The sequence below is a fragment of the Globicephala melas genome, chromosome X (genome assembly GCF_963455315.2).
Source record: "Globicephala melas chromosome X, mGloMel1.2, whole genome shotgun sequence".
Taxonomy (NCBI): Eukaryota; Metazoa; Chordata; class Mammalia; order Artiodactyla; family Delphinidae; genus Globicephala; species Globicephala melas.
Window position 1 is genome coordinate 41619512 of NC_083335.1, and position 13672 is coordinate 41633183.

The 13672-nt window shown below is 42.8% G+C and overlaps 1 protein-coding gene across 2 annotated transcripts; it reads right to left on the reverse strand.

The window, feature by feature from the left end:
* Nucleotides 1-278: 278 nt before the first annotated feature.
* TCEAL6 (transcription elongation factor A like 6) lies at nucleotides 279-5444 on the reverse strand. 2 transcript variants are annotated; one of them, XM_030851406.2, is made up of 3 exons: nucleotides 5312-5444; nucleotides 4689-4758; nucleotides 279-4323 (listed from the first exon to the last, which is right to left on the reverse strand). In XM_030851406.2, exon 3 carries the CDS (start codon nucleotides 4294-4296, stop codon nucleotides 3694-3696), a length of 603 nt encoding a protein of 200 aa, XP_030707266.1. In that variant the 5' UTR covers nucleotides 4297-4323; nucleotides 4689-4758; nucleotides 5312-5444; the 3' UTR covers nucleotides 279-3693. The 2 variants fall into 2 exon arrangements, with proteins under 2 accessions (XP_030707266.1, XP_060148920.1); XM_060292937.1 differs by having other exon boundaries at nucleotides 5300-5435.
* Between the last annotated feature and the right edge of the window lie 8228 nt (nucleotides 5445-13672).

A 13672-nucleotide genomic window follows, 5' to 3' on the forward strand; every position in this document is an offset into this window, starting at 1 on the left:
ATTTCCACCTACTGTCAACACACCAAGAAGATACATCCATGAACTGGACCACTGTTGTATCCTTCTTTTTCTAACTGGTCTTGAGGAACTCCCCATGAGACAATATATGTTTTGAGAGAGAGAGAATGAAATAACAGGAGTAGGTCTGTAATTTACTTGTGCCTTCTTTACTTACTCAGGCCCAGTCTTTTAAATCCATTTGCAATTAATGGTAGAAAGCTGTGCTCACACCAAACTTTATTATTCAAAAGAGTATATAGAAACAAGTTCATAGTGGATGTCTCATTTGCGCAGAAAATTAAAACCTCATGATCAGATGTTAAGTCTTTACCAAGGACTGGTAGCAAGCTACAAGCAGTTTTCAAATGGAGACTAGTTGCCAACAGAAGAGGGCATGTTGTTTTCTCTAAAACACTCGGGTGTGTATTGTAATTTTACTACTGGGGCTTTCTAAGGCTTCATAGACTCTGTCTAGCAGGAATACAATACAATCGGGTCTGCAGAGTCATGAAGCTGAAGTGTCAGAGAAACTTGCCCTACAGCCTGGACCTACTGTAGATCTTTTTCTTGCTCTGGGCACCACTCAGAACTGGGAATCATAGGGAGTTCAAGCACAAAACCAACATGATATATGTTGTCTCTAAAACCCAAGTCCTTGATTCCCTCAGGCTAAGTGGAGAAAGACCATCTGCTGGTAGCTCAGCTGCTATCCCTCCAGGGAAGCCCCTCACCCCTGGCCTCCCACCCTGGCAGGCATGCTTCTGTTCTTTTGTGAGGCTATGCTCCTGTGGCAACACAGAGCCCTTCACTGGGCCCTTTTACAGCACAGATTCCACAGCTGTTTAGTTTCACTTTGCAGAACCTGTCTTCTGGGCTTAAGAAATTCCACTTTCTCCAGCCCAGGAGCTCTCCTTGGTGCTGCTGAGTGTATATTTCTTTTACTAATGACAGCTCTAGCTGTGAATTGCAGTAGTTCCTATCCAGGCCGTGAAGCCCATGGCTTGCGGATCATTTTGGAATTGTAAGTAACCCCTGTTCGACAACTGAAGTTATTTTTCCAAGGTTATTTGTGTAGACAGAGGCTAAACTTGGAGAAAAATTTGAGTTCCTAAATTAGTCATTATTATTTACACTTTTAATAAGTACCTACTATTTGTCAGGTACTGTGCTGGGCACTAGGGATACAAGTATGAAATGGACTGGATATTCTTTGCAATGCAAAGAGTCCAGTGCCAAGTTTCTCAATTTTTTGAAAACCACAGCCCACAGTCAGAAATATACTTTTCATCACAACTCATGGTGCACATACATACATACATAAGTGAAATATAAATTTCACAAAACAATATTCACCCTATCTTCAATTTGATATTTTATATTTGACTCTAATCAACTTTATTCTAGTTCATTAAAAAATTACAAGTCCTGACCCAGTGAATTAATTTCAAGACCTACTAATGCATGGGGGGAGGGGTAACTGCAGATTGACAAACATGGGTCTGTTTAATAATCTATGATGTGTATCTTATATGGGGCATATACTTATCCTTTCAGGCACATCCTTCATGTGAAGGTGGGAGTGGAAAGCCTAAAAAGAGTCTCCCTCTAAGCCAGTGCTTCTCAAACTTCAATGTGCATAGGAATCATCTGGGGATCTTGTTAAAATGAAGATTCCAACTCAGTAGGTCTGAGTAGGGCCTGGGACTCTGCATTTCTAATTAGCTCGCAGGTTATGCTGATGCAGCTGGTGTATGCACCACATATTCACTGATAAGGATCTAAAAATCAAATATGTTGATGGGTCTGCTGAACTGCTAACGCAGGGCCTGACAAGAGTTTCCTGGGAGAGAATTCAACCTAGGAAGGAGAGACTGCAGGTGAGATATTAACCTGTGAGAATAGCAGTTTCTACCATGCAGATATTTCCCCCCTGGTCTAACCTGTAACATCTGAATTTGGTAAGAAGGATGCTTATGTATGCAAAAACACGCAAACCAACAAAATATACATAAATGATCATTTTGCTTAAAAAGAGTCTGAAAGGTACTAGTCTCAAGTAGCACTAGGGGGATACTCACAGGTAACAGGGTAACCGTAACTCTAAAGTGAAGAGAGGGCTTTATCCACACTTCTATAGAGGTCAAGGGTAGGTGGTCAGTGACTCCAGAGAAATTGATATGGCTTTGGCACCTTACACCCTCCAGCTCATTACACAGTATCAGTAATGAGTACAGGACCCAGGAGAAGAAGCACAGTGCCCAGCAGACATGGCAGTATCCCGGAGAGAGTGGCACCTATCTCTCAGCTGCCTGAACTTGTTCCTGGGCACAAGTGAGACCTCGCTCAGTTCTCCTCTAAGAGTCTGATTCCATCCACATACCTGCTAGTGCATGAGAGTGGTATGGGAGCCATTCCTTCCCCAGGTATCTGGTGGGGGCTAGGTCACAACACATCTCATATACTCAGTACCTCATTTGGTCCACTTGGTAGTCCCATGAGGCAAATATTATCCCCATTTTACAGATGACAACACTGACCCTTACAACAGTGTGTCTGTTATAACTGCCAAGTTGATTCCTCTAGCTCTGGGTACCAGAGTTAATATGAGTTTTACCTATTATTGTACATTCTAACAACAGGAATATTGTGTCTTCATTGCTCTCAAAAACTCACTGAACAGTCCAATCACTTATCATGTATTGTTTTCTGGTCTTAGTTTTTTTTTTTTTCAGTAAATTTCTTTCTTTCTTTCTTTCTTTCTTTTTGGCTCCGTTGGGTCTTCGTTGCTGCACGCAGGCTTTCTCTAGTTGCAGCGAACAGGGGTAACTCTTCTTTGCAGCATGCGGGCTTCTCATTGCAGTGGCTTCTCTTGTTGTGGAGCACGGGCTCTAGGCATGCAGGCTTCAGTAGTTGTGGCTCACAGGTTCTAGAGCACAGGCTCAGTAGTTGTGGCGCATGGGCTTTGTTGCTCCACGGCATGTGGGATCTTCCCAGACCAGGGATCAAACCTGTGTCCCCTGCATTGGCAGGTGGATTCTTAACTACTGTGCCACCAGGGAAGTCCCTTAGTTGTTTTTTAATGACTAACATAATGCATATCATTTAGGAAAAAGCAGAGATGAGTGAGCAAAGAAAAGAAAGATAAAGAATCACACATGGTTGGAGCCATAGGACGGTAAAGGACTCAGAGAAAGGACAGCAGTGCCCATTGACATGGTTCCAACTAGGAGAAGACATGGGGATGGGCACATCTGCAGAGGAATGGCGTGGAGGTACCATCAGGTGACTGGACTTATTTTTGAGTGCAGGTGAGACGTATTTTTGGCTACCAAAGCAAGAAAAAAGCAGCACTTAATTTTTAGATTTTTCTGTGCACAGATGCATTACACAAACATTTATACTTTTTCAAAAATGGTTTGATACTATATATTCGAATCTGAAAACTGTTTTTTCTTTATTGTTGTTTTACAGTGTACCATGAACATCTCTTCCATGCACATGGGTGAAAATCCCCTACTGAAACACAGAGAGCACTGTAGTTGGATCAAAAGGCTGCTGGTAATGAGAGTGACACCTAAAGCAAAAGCAAAGAATCAGCTTAAGATTAAAGCACATAGCATGGCAAATGCCTGCCAGGGAAAGCAGGGTCAGCAATATTCTCATTAGAGGAGTCAGAATTGAAGGCCAAAGGCATTAAAGATATGGGATACCATGTAAGCGCCTCTGGCCCCTACCTCCGCCCCTCATTCCCCTGACACCCCATTGGCCCCTTGGGGTGAATGGATCCTGTACATCTCTTTGCATCCAATGAAAACCACCCATTTTCTGTCTTTTCCTTAGCTCTTCCTGAGCCCTTGACATATCTGCACATTCTGTCATCATCTCCTCACTGCCCAGATGCCTTTCCTGTAAGTTGTTCTGATAGTCCTTGGGGGAATCGTCCGTCCCCCTGTCCGTTTTTCTTTTTGCTTTCCGGGGCACATAGTCTTCAGCGGTGTGCTTTTCGGCAGCCCGCAGCTGACTCTCTGGCTTTGCCTGGGATTCCACCTTGCCCTCACCGTGTGGCTTTCCCTCAGCTTCGGACTTGTCCTGCTTTTCTCTCTTCCTCTCATCTTCTGGTTGTCCCTGGTCTTCTGGCCGTCCCTCATTCTGGAGCTCTCCCTCGTGTTCTGACTTCCCCTCCACTTCTGGCTTTTCTTCCTCATCTGACTTTCCTTGATTTTCAGGCTTTACTTCATTTTCTGGCTTTCCTTCGCTTTCCAGCTTTCCTTCATTTTCATTGCAGAGTTTTTCCATGTTGAGATGTCCCCTCGTTTTCCTGTCCTGGGGGATGGGATGCGGTGGGGTGGGGGGAGAGAGACAAGAGGAAACAAGGGAGACTGAGGCCTTGGGGGTGGAATGCAGGTCCGGATAGTACTGGCATCTCACCCTTGTCAGCGTTCCCCTGACCTGGCCCAGCCTAGTGTGCCTTCTGGCCACCCTTTACCCCACCATTCCGCCTGCACTGAGAGCCAACCATTTCCCTGGCAGGCCCTGCCACCTTGTACCATCCTTCAGCGTGGCAGAAAGTGTGTATATTATATATGGGGGGATGGGCAGTGGGGCCCTCAAATTCTGCCCAAGCTGTGCCCTCCGCACCCGGCCCCCAGCTCTGTGCCTGTCCAGTGCCTCTCCCTCCTTCCGCTGACCTGCAGGGATTCTGGAAAGGTTCCTCCTCCTTTTCTAGCCTTGCAGAGTGCTGGGAACAGACATGCAGACCTGTAGACAGACAGGAGACAGAGAGGGGCTGCACGGTCAGCAGATTGAGGTCCCTTTCCTGAATCATGGCCCTCCTCATCCAACGGTTCCCCCCAACCTCCCCTGACCCCGCACCTCAGTCGCCAAATCTTTTTGTCAGGCCTCAGGACCAGACCAGGATGCTTTACAAACTGTTCGGGTCGCTGGGACCCCTCCCGGGCAGGCAACCCGCCCCGCCCCCACTCCTTTACGCGGAGATCAATATTTGCTCATAGGCTCAGAGTGTGAGAGGGGGGTTATTTCCAGAATTTGTCTACCTTTCACTGTCGCACTGCGGGGGCGCACTCCCCCCCCAATTACAGGCTCCAAAATGGATGTAGGGCGCAGAGGAGGGGCGTCGAAGAGGCGGCAGGGCCAGTTGCAGGGTCCTCCCTCCCTACCTGTCCACGCCACGCCCCGTGCCCATCCTCACCCATCTCGGGACCCCTTCCCCTCTCCCCGCTGCTACCAGATCCTAGTCCCATCCGCTTCCACCCCCACCCGGGCCGCCAGCAGCGCCCACCTTCACACTGACCTGCAGCGCCCGGGCCGGGCCTGCGCCTCCTCTGGCTCGCCTAAGCCTGCTCTCCCCTCGCCCGCCACCCAGACAGCTCCGGGAGCTGGTTCCGCGCGGGCAACGCGAGCGACGGCGCCGGGACCAGATTGCAGGGTGCCCGGCCAGTCACGTGAGCGCCACGTCACCGGAGCTCGGTCTCCCCCCCCCCATCCCAGAGGGACCGGACAGCTGAGGACTGTGTGGGAGCGGGGCGGTTGGAGAAGGAGGAGTTACCGACAGGGCAGGTGGGGAGAGGCTTCCTGACTGCAGGTGCTTTACCTGGCGCCTCTCAGGTCCTCGCTCAGCATCCCTCTGAGATGCCCTTTATCCCCAGTTGTGACAGCTGATCACAGGGAGGGTACCCGACTTCTCCAAGAGCGCTCCACATGTAGCCCCACAGCCCGCTTTCAAGACCAGCTCCGCCTGACTCCAGAGCGCTGGTGGTGGTGCCCGCCAGGAAGCTGCGCTGCCATCTTGAGTAGCAGCTATGTCCAGAGCCTCTGCTCTTCTCGGTCCATGTGTTCTCTCTCCCTGGCTGATCTCTGTTCATTTCCCTCTTAACACAGATGATTCCCAAATCTACATATCCAGGTTATTCCCTCCCCTGAGTCTCAGACCTTCTTTGCCAACAGTCTATTGGACACCACCGCCTGAATATCCCTGCGGGACCTCAAAATCCATAACCCCAAACTGATTTTACCAACTTCCTTCTCGCCTTCTCTGTTCACTTCACTCCACACTGGATATTTGCACTCCAACGTTTAACCTATTCTCATCTAGAGAGAATATCAGACTGCTAAAAAGTTAAAAAAGAAAAAAAGGATGCATTAAAACATTTAAAAATATGGACCACAGGTGCACAGATGCATCGTGTAACCCATGTTTGTCCCTCTTCCTTCTCTTCCATTCCCTTTCTTTTTTTTTTCCTCTTTCACATTTGTGAAACCACCACCCAACCTAAGACTAGAAAACTGCCAATAATGTAGCTTCTACAGTGTTGTCACAGACACACACACAAACACACACAGGGTATACGTGTGTCTGAGTGTTCATATGTGTAACTATGGGACACCACTGTTTCTATTTTGATTTGCAAAATACCACATCTTGTCTACACAATTATTAATTACATGTGTGACACAACCAATTCTGATTATATTTCTGATGCATGTGTTTCTTAATTTAGTAAAGCATCTATCTTCCTACAACATTTTGTTCCACCAAAATGTGTATTCTCATTAACACATTAACACCACATAACAAGTAATTTTATCCTCAAAGTTGAATTTATTAACTGAATTCACAATGCCATTAGTAACAAGGCTACATGTTTCCCTTTCATCAGTAATACAAAAAATGTATTATTATTCCATTAATTTGATGAAAGTAATATCAAATCACTGTTGCTAGTAACTGATTTTCTTTGTAATCATCTGATGATGCTGATTTTAAACTATCATCAATAATTCTTTCCTAAGTTCTTTTGCTAACAGAGCCAACATATTAGGAGCTATCGCTCCTACCTTTGAACATGCACACAAAAACTTAGGATTCAAAATTTGAATAATTAAATTAGAAGAAAAATAATTTCTTCTAAATTAGAAGTTCTGTTCATAGAATGAGAAGTCAACACAACTTCTGCACCTGTATGTACTAAATTGACATATTCTTTTTAAAATAGCTACTACCTTCTGAAGTAGATGCAAATGTTTCTTTAGCAGGTTTGTAGATTTGGGTTTCCTTGAGGTCAATAGTATCACTACAGTCCCCTTGGTGCATAGTAAATGTCAGCAAACATTTTGTGGGAGTTAAATGTTTATCACCAAAGAAAACAGAATTCATTACTTAATTTTTCATTCAATCTTGTTCAAAGATTGAAGAAACATTTCCAACAATAAAGTAAATATAGATGTAGATTTACACTGCATAATAAATCACAAAACCACTGTACCAAGGATGTTCAAGCTACATGGCAGCACAGCTCAGCTTTTACTTCCCTCACATATTTCTCATATATTTTCATGCATTTTAAACGTCCTTGGCATGGTCATGGCCCAACTAGCTAATCACATATAACCAGCAGAGGTAGCAGCATCAAATGCTTTTGTCACTACCACTCAAGACAAAAAGGGGCTCACTCTCTAGCCACTCCTGTGTGAGTTTACTTCATTTTAACAGTGAATACCCTGCATGTTGTCCTTGAAAGGGATGTGTTAATTATGTTGAATTAGAAAAGAGACTTTGCAAATGTGATTAAGTTAAGAATTTTGAGACAAGAAGAATATCCCGGATTATCCAGATAGGCCTTAAATACGATTACAAATGTCCTTATAAGAGGGAGATAGAGGGAGATTTTACTACAGAAGAAGGCAATGTGACAACTGAAGTAAGGTGCTAAATTGCTGGCTTCAAAGATGGAGTAAGGAGCCGTGAGCCAAGGGATGCAAGGAATGCAGCTCTATAAACTAGAAAAGGCAAGAAAATGGATTCTCCTCTAGAGCCTCCAGAGGGAACATAGCCCTGCCAATAAACTTGATCTTAGCCCAGTAAAACTGCTTTTGAGCTTTTGACTTCCGCAGCTGTAAGATAATAAATGTGTATTGTTTTAAGCCTTCAAGTTTGTGGTTATTTTTTTACAGCAGCATTAGGAAACTAATACAAGTAAACAAGGTCTACTAAACCCATTCTGGCTTACTTTTGTAACAAGGAAGAACAACTCTTACTCTATCTTGAAACTATTTTAGTTCTTACCTTTGTATTCTGCTGTTAGTTGCCTTTGCTTAGTCATGCTAGCTCTGCATATAACCACATTAATCATTGAAGGAATTTTGCCTGCAGTTTGGGGTGTAGGTGATAGCTCCCTTTTGAAAAAACTCTACCTCCCCCCCCAGGTGATAAGGAAACAAAAACAAGAAAAATTAACGTTTGTCTTATCTAGTTCTGCAGGAACATCTTGACCAGACCTGATTAACTTCAATGGGAGTCAACCAACCAAGAACAAAGATGTTTCATAACTTCCCTCAGACCACTACCCATGCACAGCTGCTTAAGGCTATTCCTCACCACCTGACCTCACCTCCTCCTGCTTCTCCTTTTGCTAGCATAAAAGAAGCTTGAATTCTACCCCAAATTAACATGGTTCTTTAGGACATTAATCTGCCATCTTCTCAGTTTGCTGGCTTTCCGAATAAAGTCGATTTTCCTTGTGCCAACACCTTGTCTCTCGATTTATTGGCCTGTCTTGTGGCAAGTGGTGTGAGCTTGGACTCAGTAACACATTAATGTAAATATCAGCAATAATAATACATTGTTTAACAGTGAAGATTTTTGGATAAATGTTAAACTATATGGGATGCCAGGTCAACAGGCAACCCTTCTGTTCAGGGCAGATCAGGAAGTGTTTTTATCCTAGAGGTAGTTCATGTAAAGCCACATGCCCCACTGCCTGGCACATAGCAAGTGTTCAATTGGGGGTGAGTTTTCTTAGTTTCCTAAATGAGAAAAACCATGCCTTTTTAAAACCTATTTTTAGACAATTGTAGATTTACAGGTACTTGTAAGAAACAATAGAGAGAGATGTCTTATGCCCCTTACCCATTTTCCCTCAATGGTAACTTGTGTAGCTACAATAAAATATCACAAACAGAAAATTGACCTTGATATGATGAAATAAAATTCATAGTTTAAGGTAAGACAAGAAAAATTTAAACATAAAAATTTTTCTCCACTTCTTTAGTCCCCCTCCCTCTCCTCTAGTGTGCATTGTGCATCTGCATTATGCATTGACCAGACCTCCCCAACAGCAGAAATACCTGCTCAACCACAAAGGACAATTTTTCTTTTTCTGATGCCAGCCATGTAACTCCTTAGAAGATAACATTCCTTTCTTAATCATGTAAGGTGTCACGATGACCCACCATTCACCTTGTACATACAAACATCTTTGGTGAACTTTATGTACAATGTCAATATATCACTTCCCTTAAAGATAGTGATTGGTGAAGAACAGGCTGGTCATATGACCTGGGGAGATACTGGGCGCCCCACCTAATGGAAGGTCTTAGCTTAAGCACTTACTTATGACCTTACTAATGTTACTATGTATATTACTTGTATTATCCCTATTTTATGATTGTTTTCTTTTCTTCCATTACCAAATGTGTGACTGAACCTCCAATAAAAATAACGAAGACTAGGAGACTTGAAACAATTGACCAAATATGTAATTCTATATGAGAGTAATGATTGTAATAGTGTAACTCTAGATATGTGAAGAAGCAACAAGAGGGAATCTTTTCCTGGACCATAACAAATTAGTAAGACATGCGGTCTAGAGAGTTTTAGCTACTGTTAATGGAGCTTAGTCCAGTAATAGCACATTGAGTGGCCTGTCAAAGAAATCCTGGTCTGACCTAGGAATGAGCATTTCTAACACCATGGGACAAAATGGTCATGAAATGTCTCCCAACCCTTGGTCATATTTATGACTATGAGGGAGCTGGGCCAACTAAAGAAGGTTGCTTACCATGAGGCTCTACAAGTCTCTGACCTTCAACACACCCTGAAAGGATTTTAGGGTGGAGATCAGGAATGAGGCACTCTGTGCTCTGGGACAAGTGGCAGAACTGGCCTTCAGATAGCTAGATATTTTCAGGAGAAAAATTTTATGAATCCAGTTTCTTGCATCTTCTCATACTTAGAAAAGCACTAAAACCGTTAACTGAGATATCTGTACCTTGCAAATAGCAGTAACCTTCTACCAAGATGTGTGCTTGATTGTACATACCTCTTCTCTAAAATCACATATATACTGGTCTCCCCTTTTACCTCTTTGGAACAGTACCCAGTGCTTTCTGAAAGATTGTCTCCTGGGTTGTAATCCTCAGGTTGGCTTGAATTAATTTTCCATTTCTTTCTTAGATTGACTGTTGATTAATTTTTTTGTCAACAGATATAGCCCACCAACCTTATTCAGATTTCACCATTTTACATGCACTCATTTCTGTGTGAGTGTGTGTATTTAGTTATATGACATTTTATCATATGTGCTTTCCCAGATGGGATCTCATAAACCCCTACATCTATCTGGGATGTTATCCAAAAAACAACCAGCACAGGGGAGATTACTTACCCAAGACCCTATGGTGTGCCTGGCCCCCAGTGTTCTATTGCAATGCTCCACTGCAAAGCCTTTTCTTTATGGGTCACATTGCACAAATTATTCGTGAGAAAATAACATACAGTTAAAAAGTAGGATGGGGAAATATATAAAATAAAATGGGATGGCATGATGGTTTTCTTTTTCAAACCCTACGGAACTGGCCCAGTGATTGTTTTTCTTTTTCCTAAATTATCAGAGAGATCACACCCATACATAGAAATGACACTGACGTTAATACTTAATGGAAACTGGTACATTTTCTTAATTAACATTTCCCCATGATTAACATGTAATCATGCTATTTGGATTATGTCAAAGGAGTCTTCTTTAAAGGAAGGATGGATGTGAGAAAGGAAGGGAACTAACCTCTGTTGAGTACCAAATAACTATATGCTGTGTATGACACTTGAAATATTTTGCTTTTTTGCTTCTCACATTAATTGTCTGATATAGATAAAATTATTCCCATTTTACAAATGAGAAGAAGAAAACTCAGAAACATCAGGTTATTGTTAAGCATCTTCCCATAGGTATAGTGATCACAGAAAAACTAACTCTGAGCCAGTAGTTCTCCTGAAATAACACACTGAATCCTTTTTATTTTGTGGTCATGCAGGACTTTGGGATAAGTGTTTTGAAATGTGTATGTTATTTGTGTGTGTGTGTGGCTGTGTTGGGTCTTCGTTGCTGTATGCGGGCTTTGTCTAATTGTGGCGAGCGGGAGCTACTCTTCTTTGCAGTGCATGGCCTTCTCACTGCGGTAGCTTCTCATGTTGCAGAGCACAGGCTCTAGGCACACAGGCTTCAGTAGTTGTGGCTCACGGACTCTAGAGCACACGCTCAGTAGTTGTGGTGCACGGGCTTAGTTGCTCCACAGCATGTAGAATCTTCCCGGACCAGGGATTGAACCCCAGTGCCCTGCATTGGCAGGCAGATTCTTATCCACTGCGCCAGCAGGGAAGCCCGAAATGTGTATGTTCTTGATAATTCATGCACGTATGGATGGATACTAATACTTTTCTTTCTTCAAGTGGTCATTTCCAATAAATATAAGCATCTAGATCTCAGAAGAAAGATCTGGGACATGAATTTGGCTGTAGTGTCTGTCAAATAATAAACACCCAATAAATATCTGTTGAAATAATAAATATATGTATCAGTGAAAGATATTAGCCATAATTCCTTAAGAGCCCCTATAACAAAATAGCAAAATGGACAAAATTTACACAGATGATGAAATGTAGCTGGTCAATAGCTACAAGAAAAAGTTCAAACTTACTAATAATTTAAGGAATGCAAATAAAAGCATCTAAGTAAACTTTTATCACCTATCATCTGACAAAAATTAAGTATAGAAAGAAGCCCCAAAAATGGACCAAAATTTACACAATAAGAATTTTATTTTTTATTTTTTTTGTGGGACACGAGCCTCTCACTGTTGTGGCCTCTCCCGTTGCGGATCACAGGCCTCAGACGCGCAGGCTCAGCGGCCATGGCTCACGGGCCCAGCCGCTCCGCAGCATGTGGGATCTTCCCGGACCCGCGCACGAACCCGTGTCCCCTGAATCGGCAGGTGGACTCTCAACCACTGCGCCACCAGGGAAACCCCACAAGAAGAATTTTAAAATTGGCTCTGTATGTGTGTGGAGGGAGAGAGAGACAGAGAGAGAGACAGAGAGACAGAGAGAGAGAGAGACTCAATTTCAATACAAATCAAGGAAATAGAAGCACCCTTATCAATTAGGCATGAGTTTAAATATTCTGGTGACACCAGGAATAGAAGTGAAGTGAAGAAATGAGAATTCTCATATACTTTTTGAGAGAGTTTAAATTATTGAAGTAAAATCCCAGGGAATATATGTGTAAGCATGTAATATAGGAAAATGTTCTCACATGTACAAGAATAGGCTGACAAAAGGATATTCGCTTCAGCATTGCCTGAAACAGAAAACAAAAAGGGGTGAAATAAGCAGTCCAAAAACCTTTGTCTGTTTGTCTATCTATCTATCTATCTACCTATCTATTCCTTACTTAATAGATAATTTCAACTAGTTCATGATATCCATACAATTATGACTCACCAAGTCCATATCTCACTCCTGATATCTGGGTAATGTTATTTGACTTGCTCTGCAATTCATTCTTTTCCCTTTAAAATGCATTTCAGAGAACTTGCCATTAATGAACGCACTTCATAGTTTATTTAAATATTCTACTTCTTTATGAAAATTTAGATTGTTTCCAATTTTCTTTACCTCTACAGGACACAGCTATACTACATTGCTTAACTTCCCTTGTAATTAGGTGAAGGTCATGTGTAGCAAGAAGTTTTGGTGCCTCCTATCATATCTCCTTGACATGCATCCACAGCTATCGTGGGCAGTTGCCTGTGAGCTCACACTGATAGCAGCAGTGTCCTACTCAAGCAGGCCACTTTCATTCACTTTCTTGTATCAGATTCTTCTCATTTGACTCAAGCAACTCTCATAACCCCCACAGAAGCTCATTCTTGAATTGCAGGGGAATTAATGCCCTCCCTCACCCCCGAAGCAATCCTTAACCAACAGAACATGGAGACATGGAGAGATAAATAAACCTTCCAGCCCTCCAACTTTTTAGCAGACAATTCTGGGAGACATATTGTATGTTTCTCAGAGGTCACAGCTAACCCTAGTCCCCATTACTTACCTACAGCAGTCATGTCGACAATGCACCATTATATTGGCTTTAACTCTTTCTTGACTCAATTCTGGCTCTTACCTCTTTGTTGCTTCCTGGGATCACCTCCCAAATAAACTATCAGCACCCAAGTTCTGCTTTGGGGGGAACCCAAACTGAAACACGGAACAATGGAGTTCTATCCAATGGATGTGGACAGAAGTGATATTTGTCACTCCTACATCTGGCTTATAAAAACCTCCCAAGCAATACTCCATGCCTTCACTCTCTGTCAGCAGAGAATTTGTAATAGAACTCTGAATATCAAGGGAGTGGCAAGGTTACAGGATGGAAGAACCTGGGTCCCTGTAACCCCCTTGCAGGAAAGGCATCAATGAAAAAACCTGACAAGTAATACCAGAGTTGGACTGTTTTATGAGAGAAGAATAAACTTCTATTATATTAAGTCAAAGAAAAATTAGCACTGTATGCTATACCATCTTGAAAAATACAATTGGGTA

Excerpts from the sequence above, each read along its gene's own strand:
- TCEAL6 (XM_030851406.2), bottom strand. The coding sequence starts at position 4,296 with ATGGAAAAACTCTGCAATGAAAATGAAGGAAAGCTGGAAAGCGAAGGA.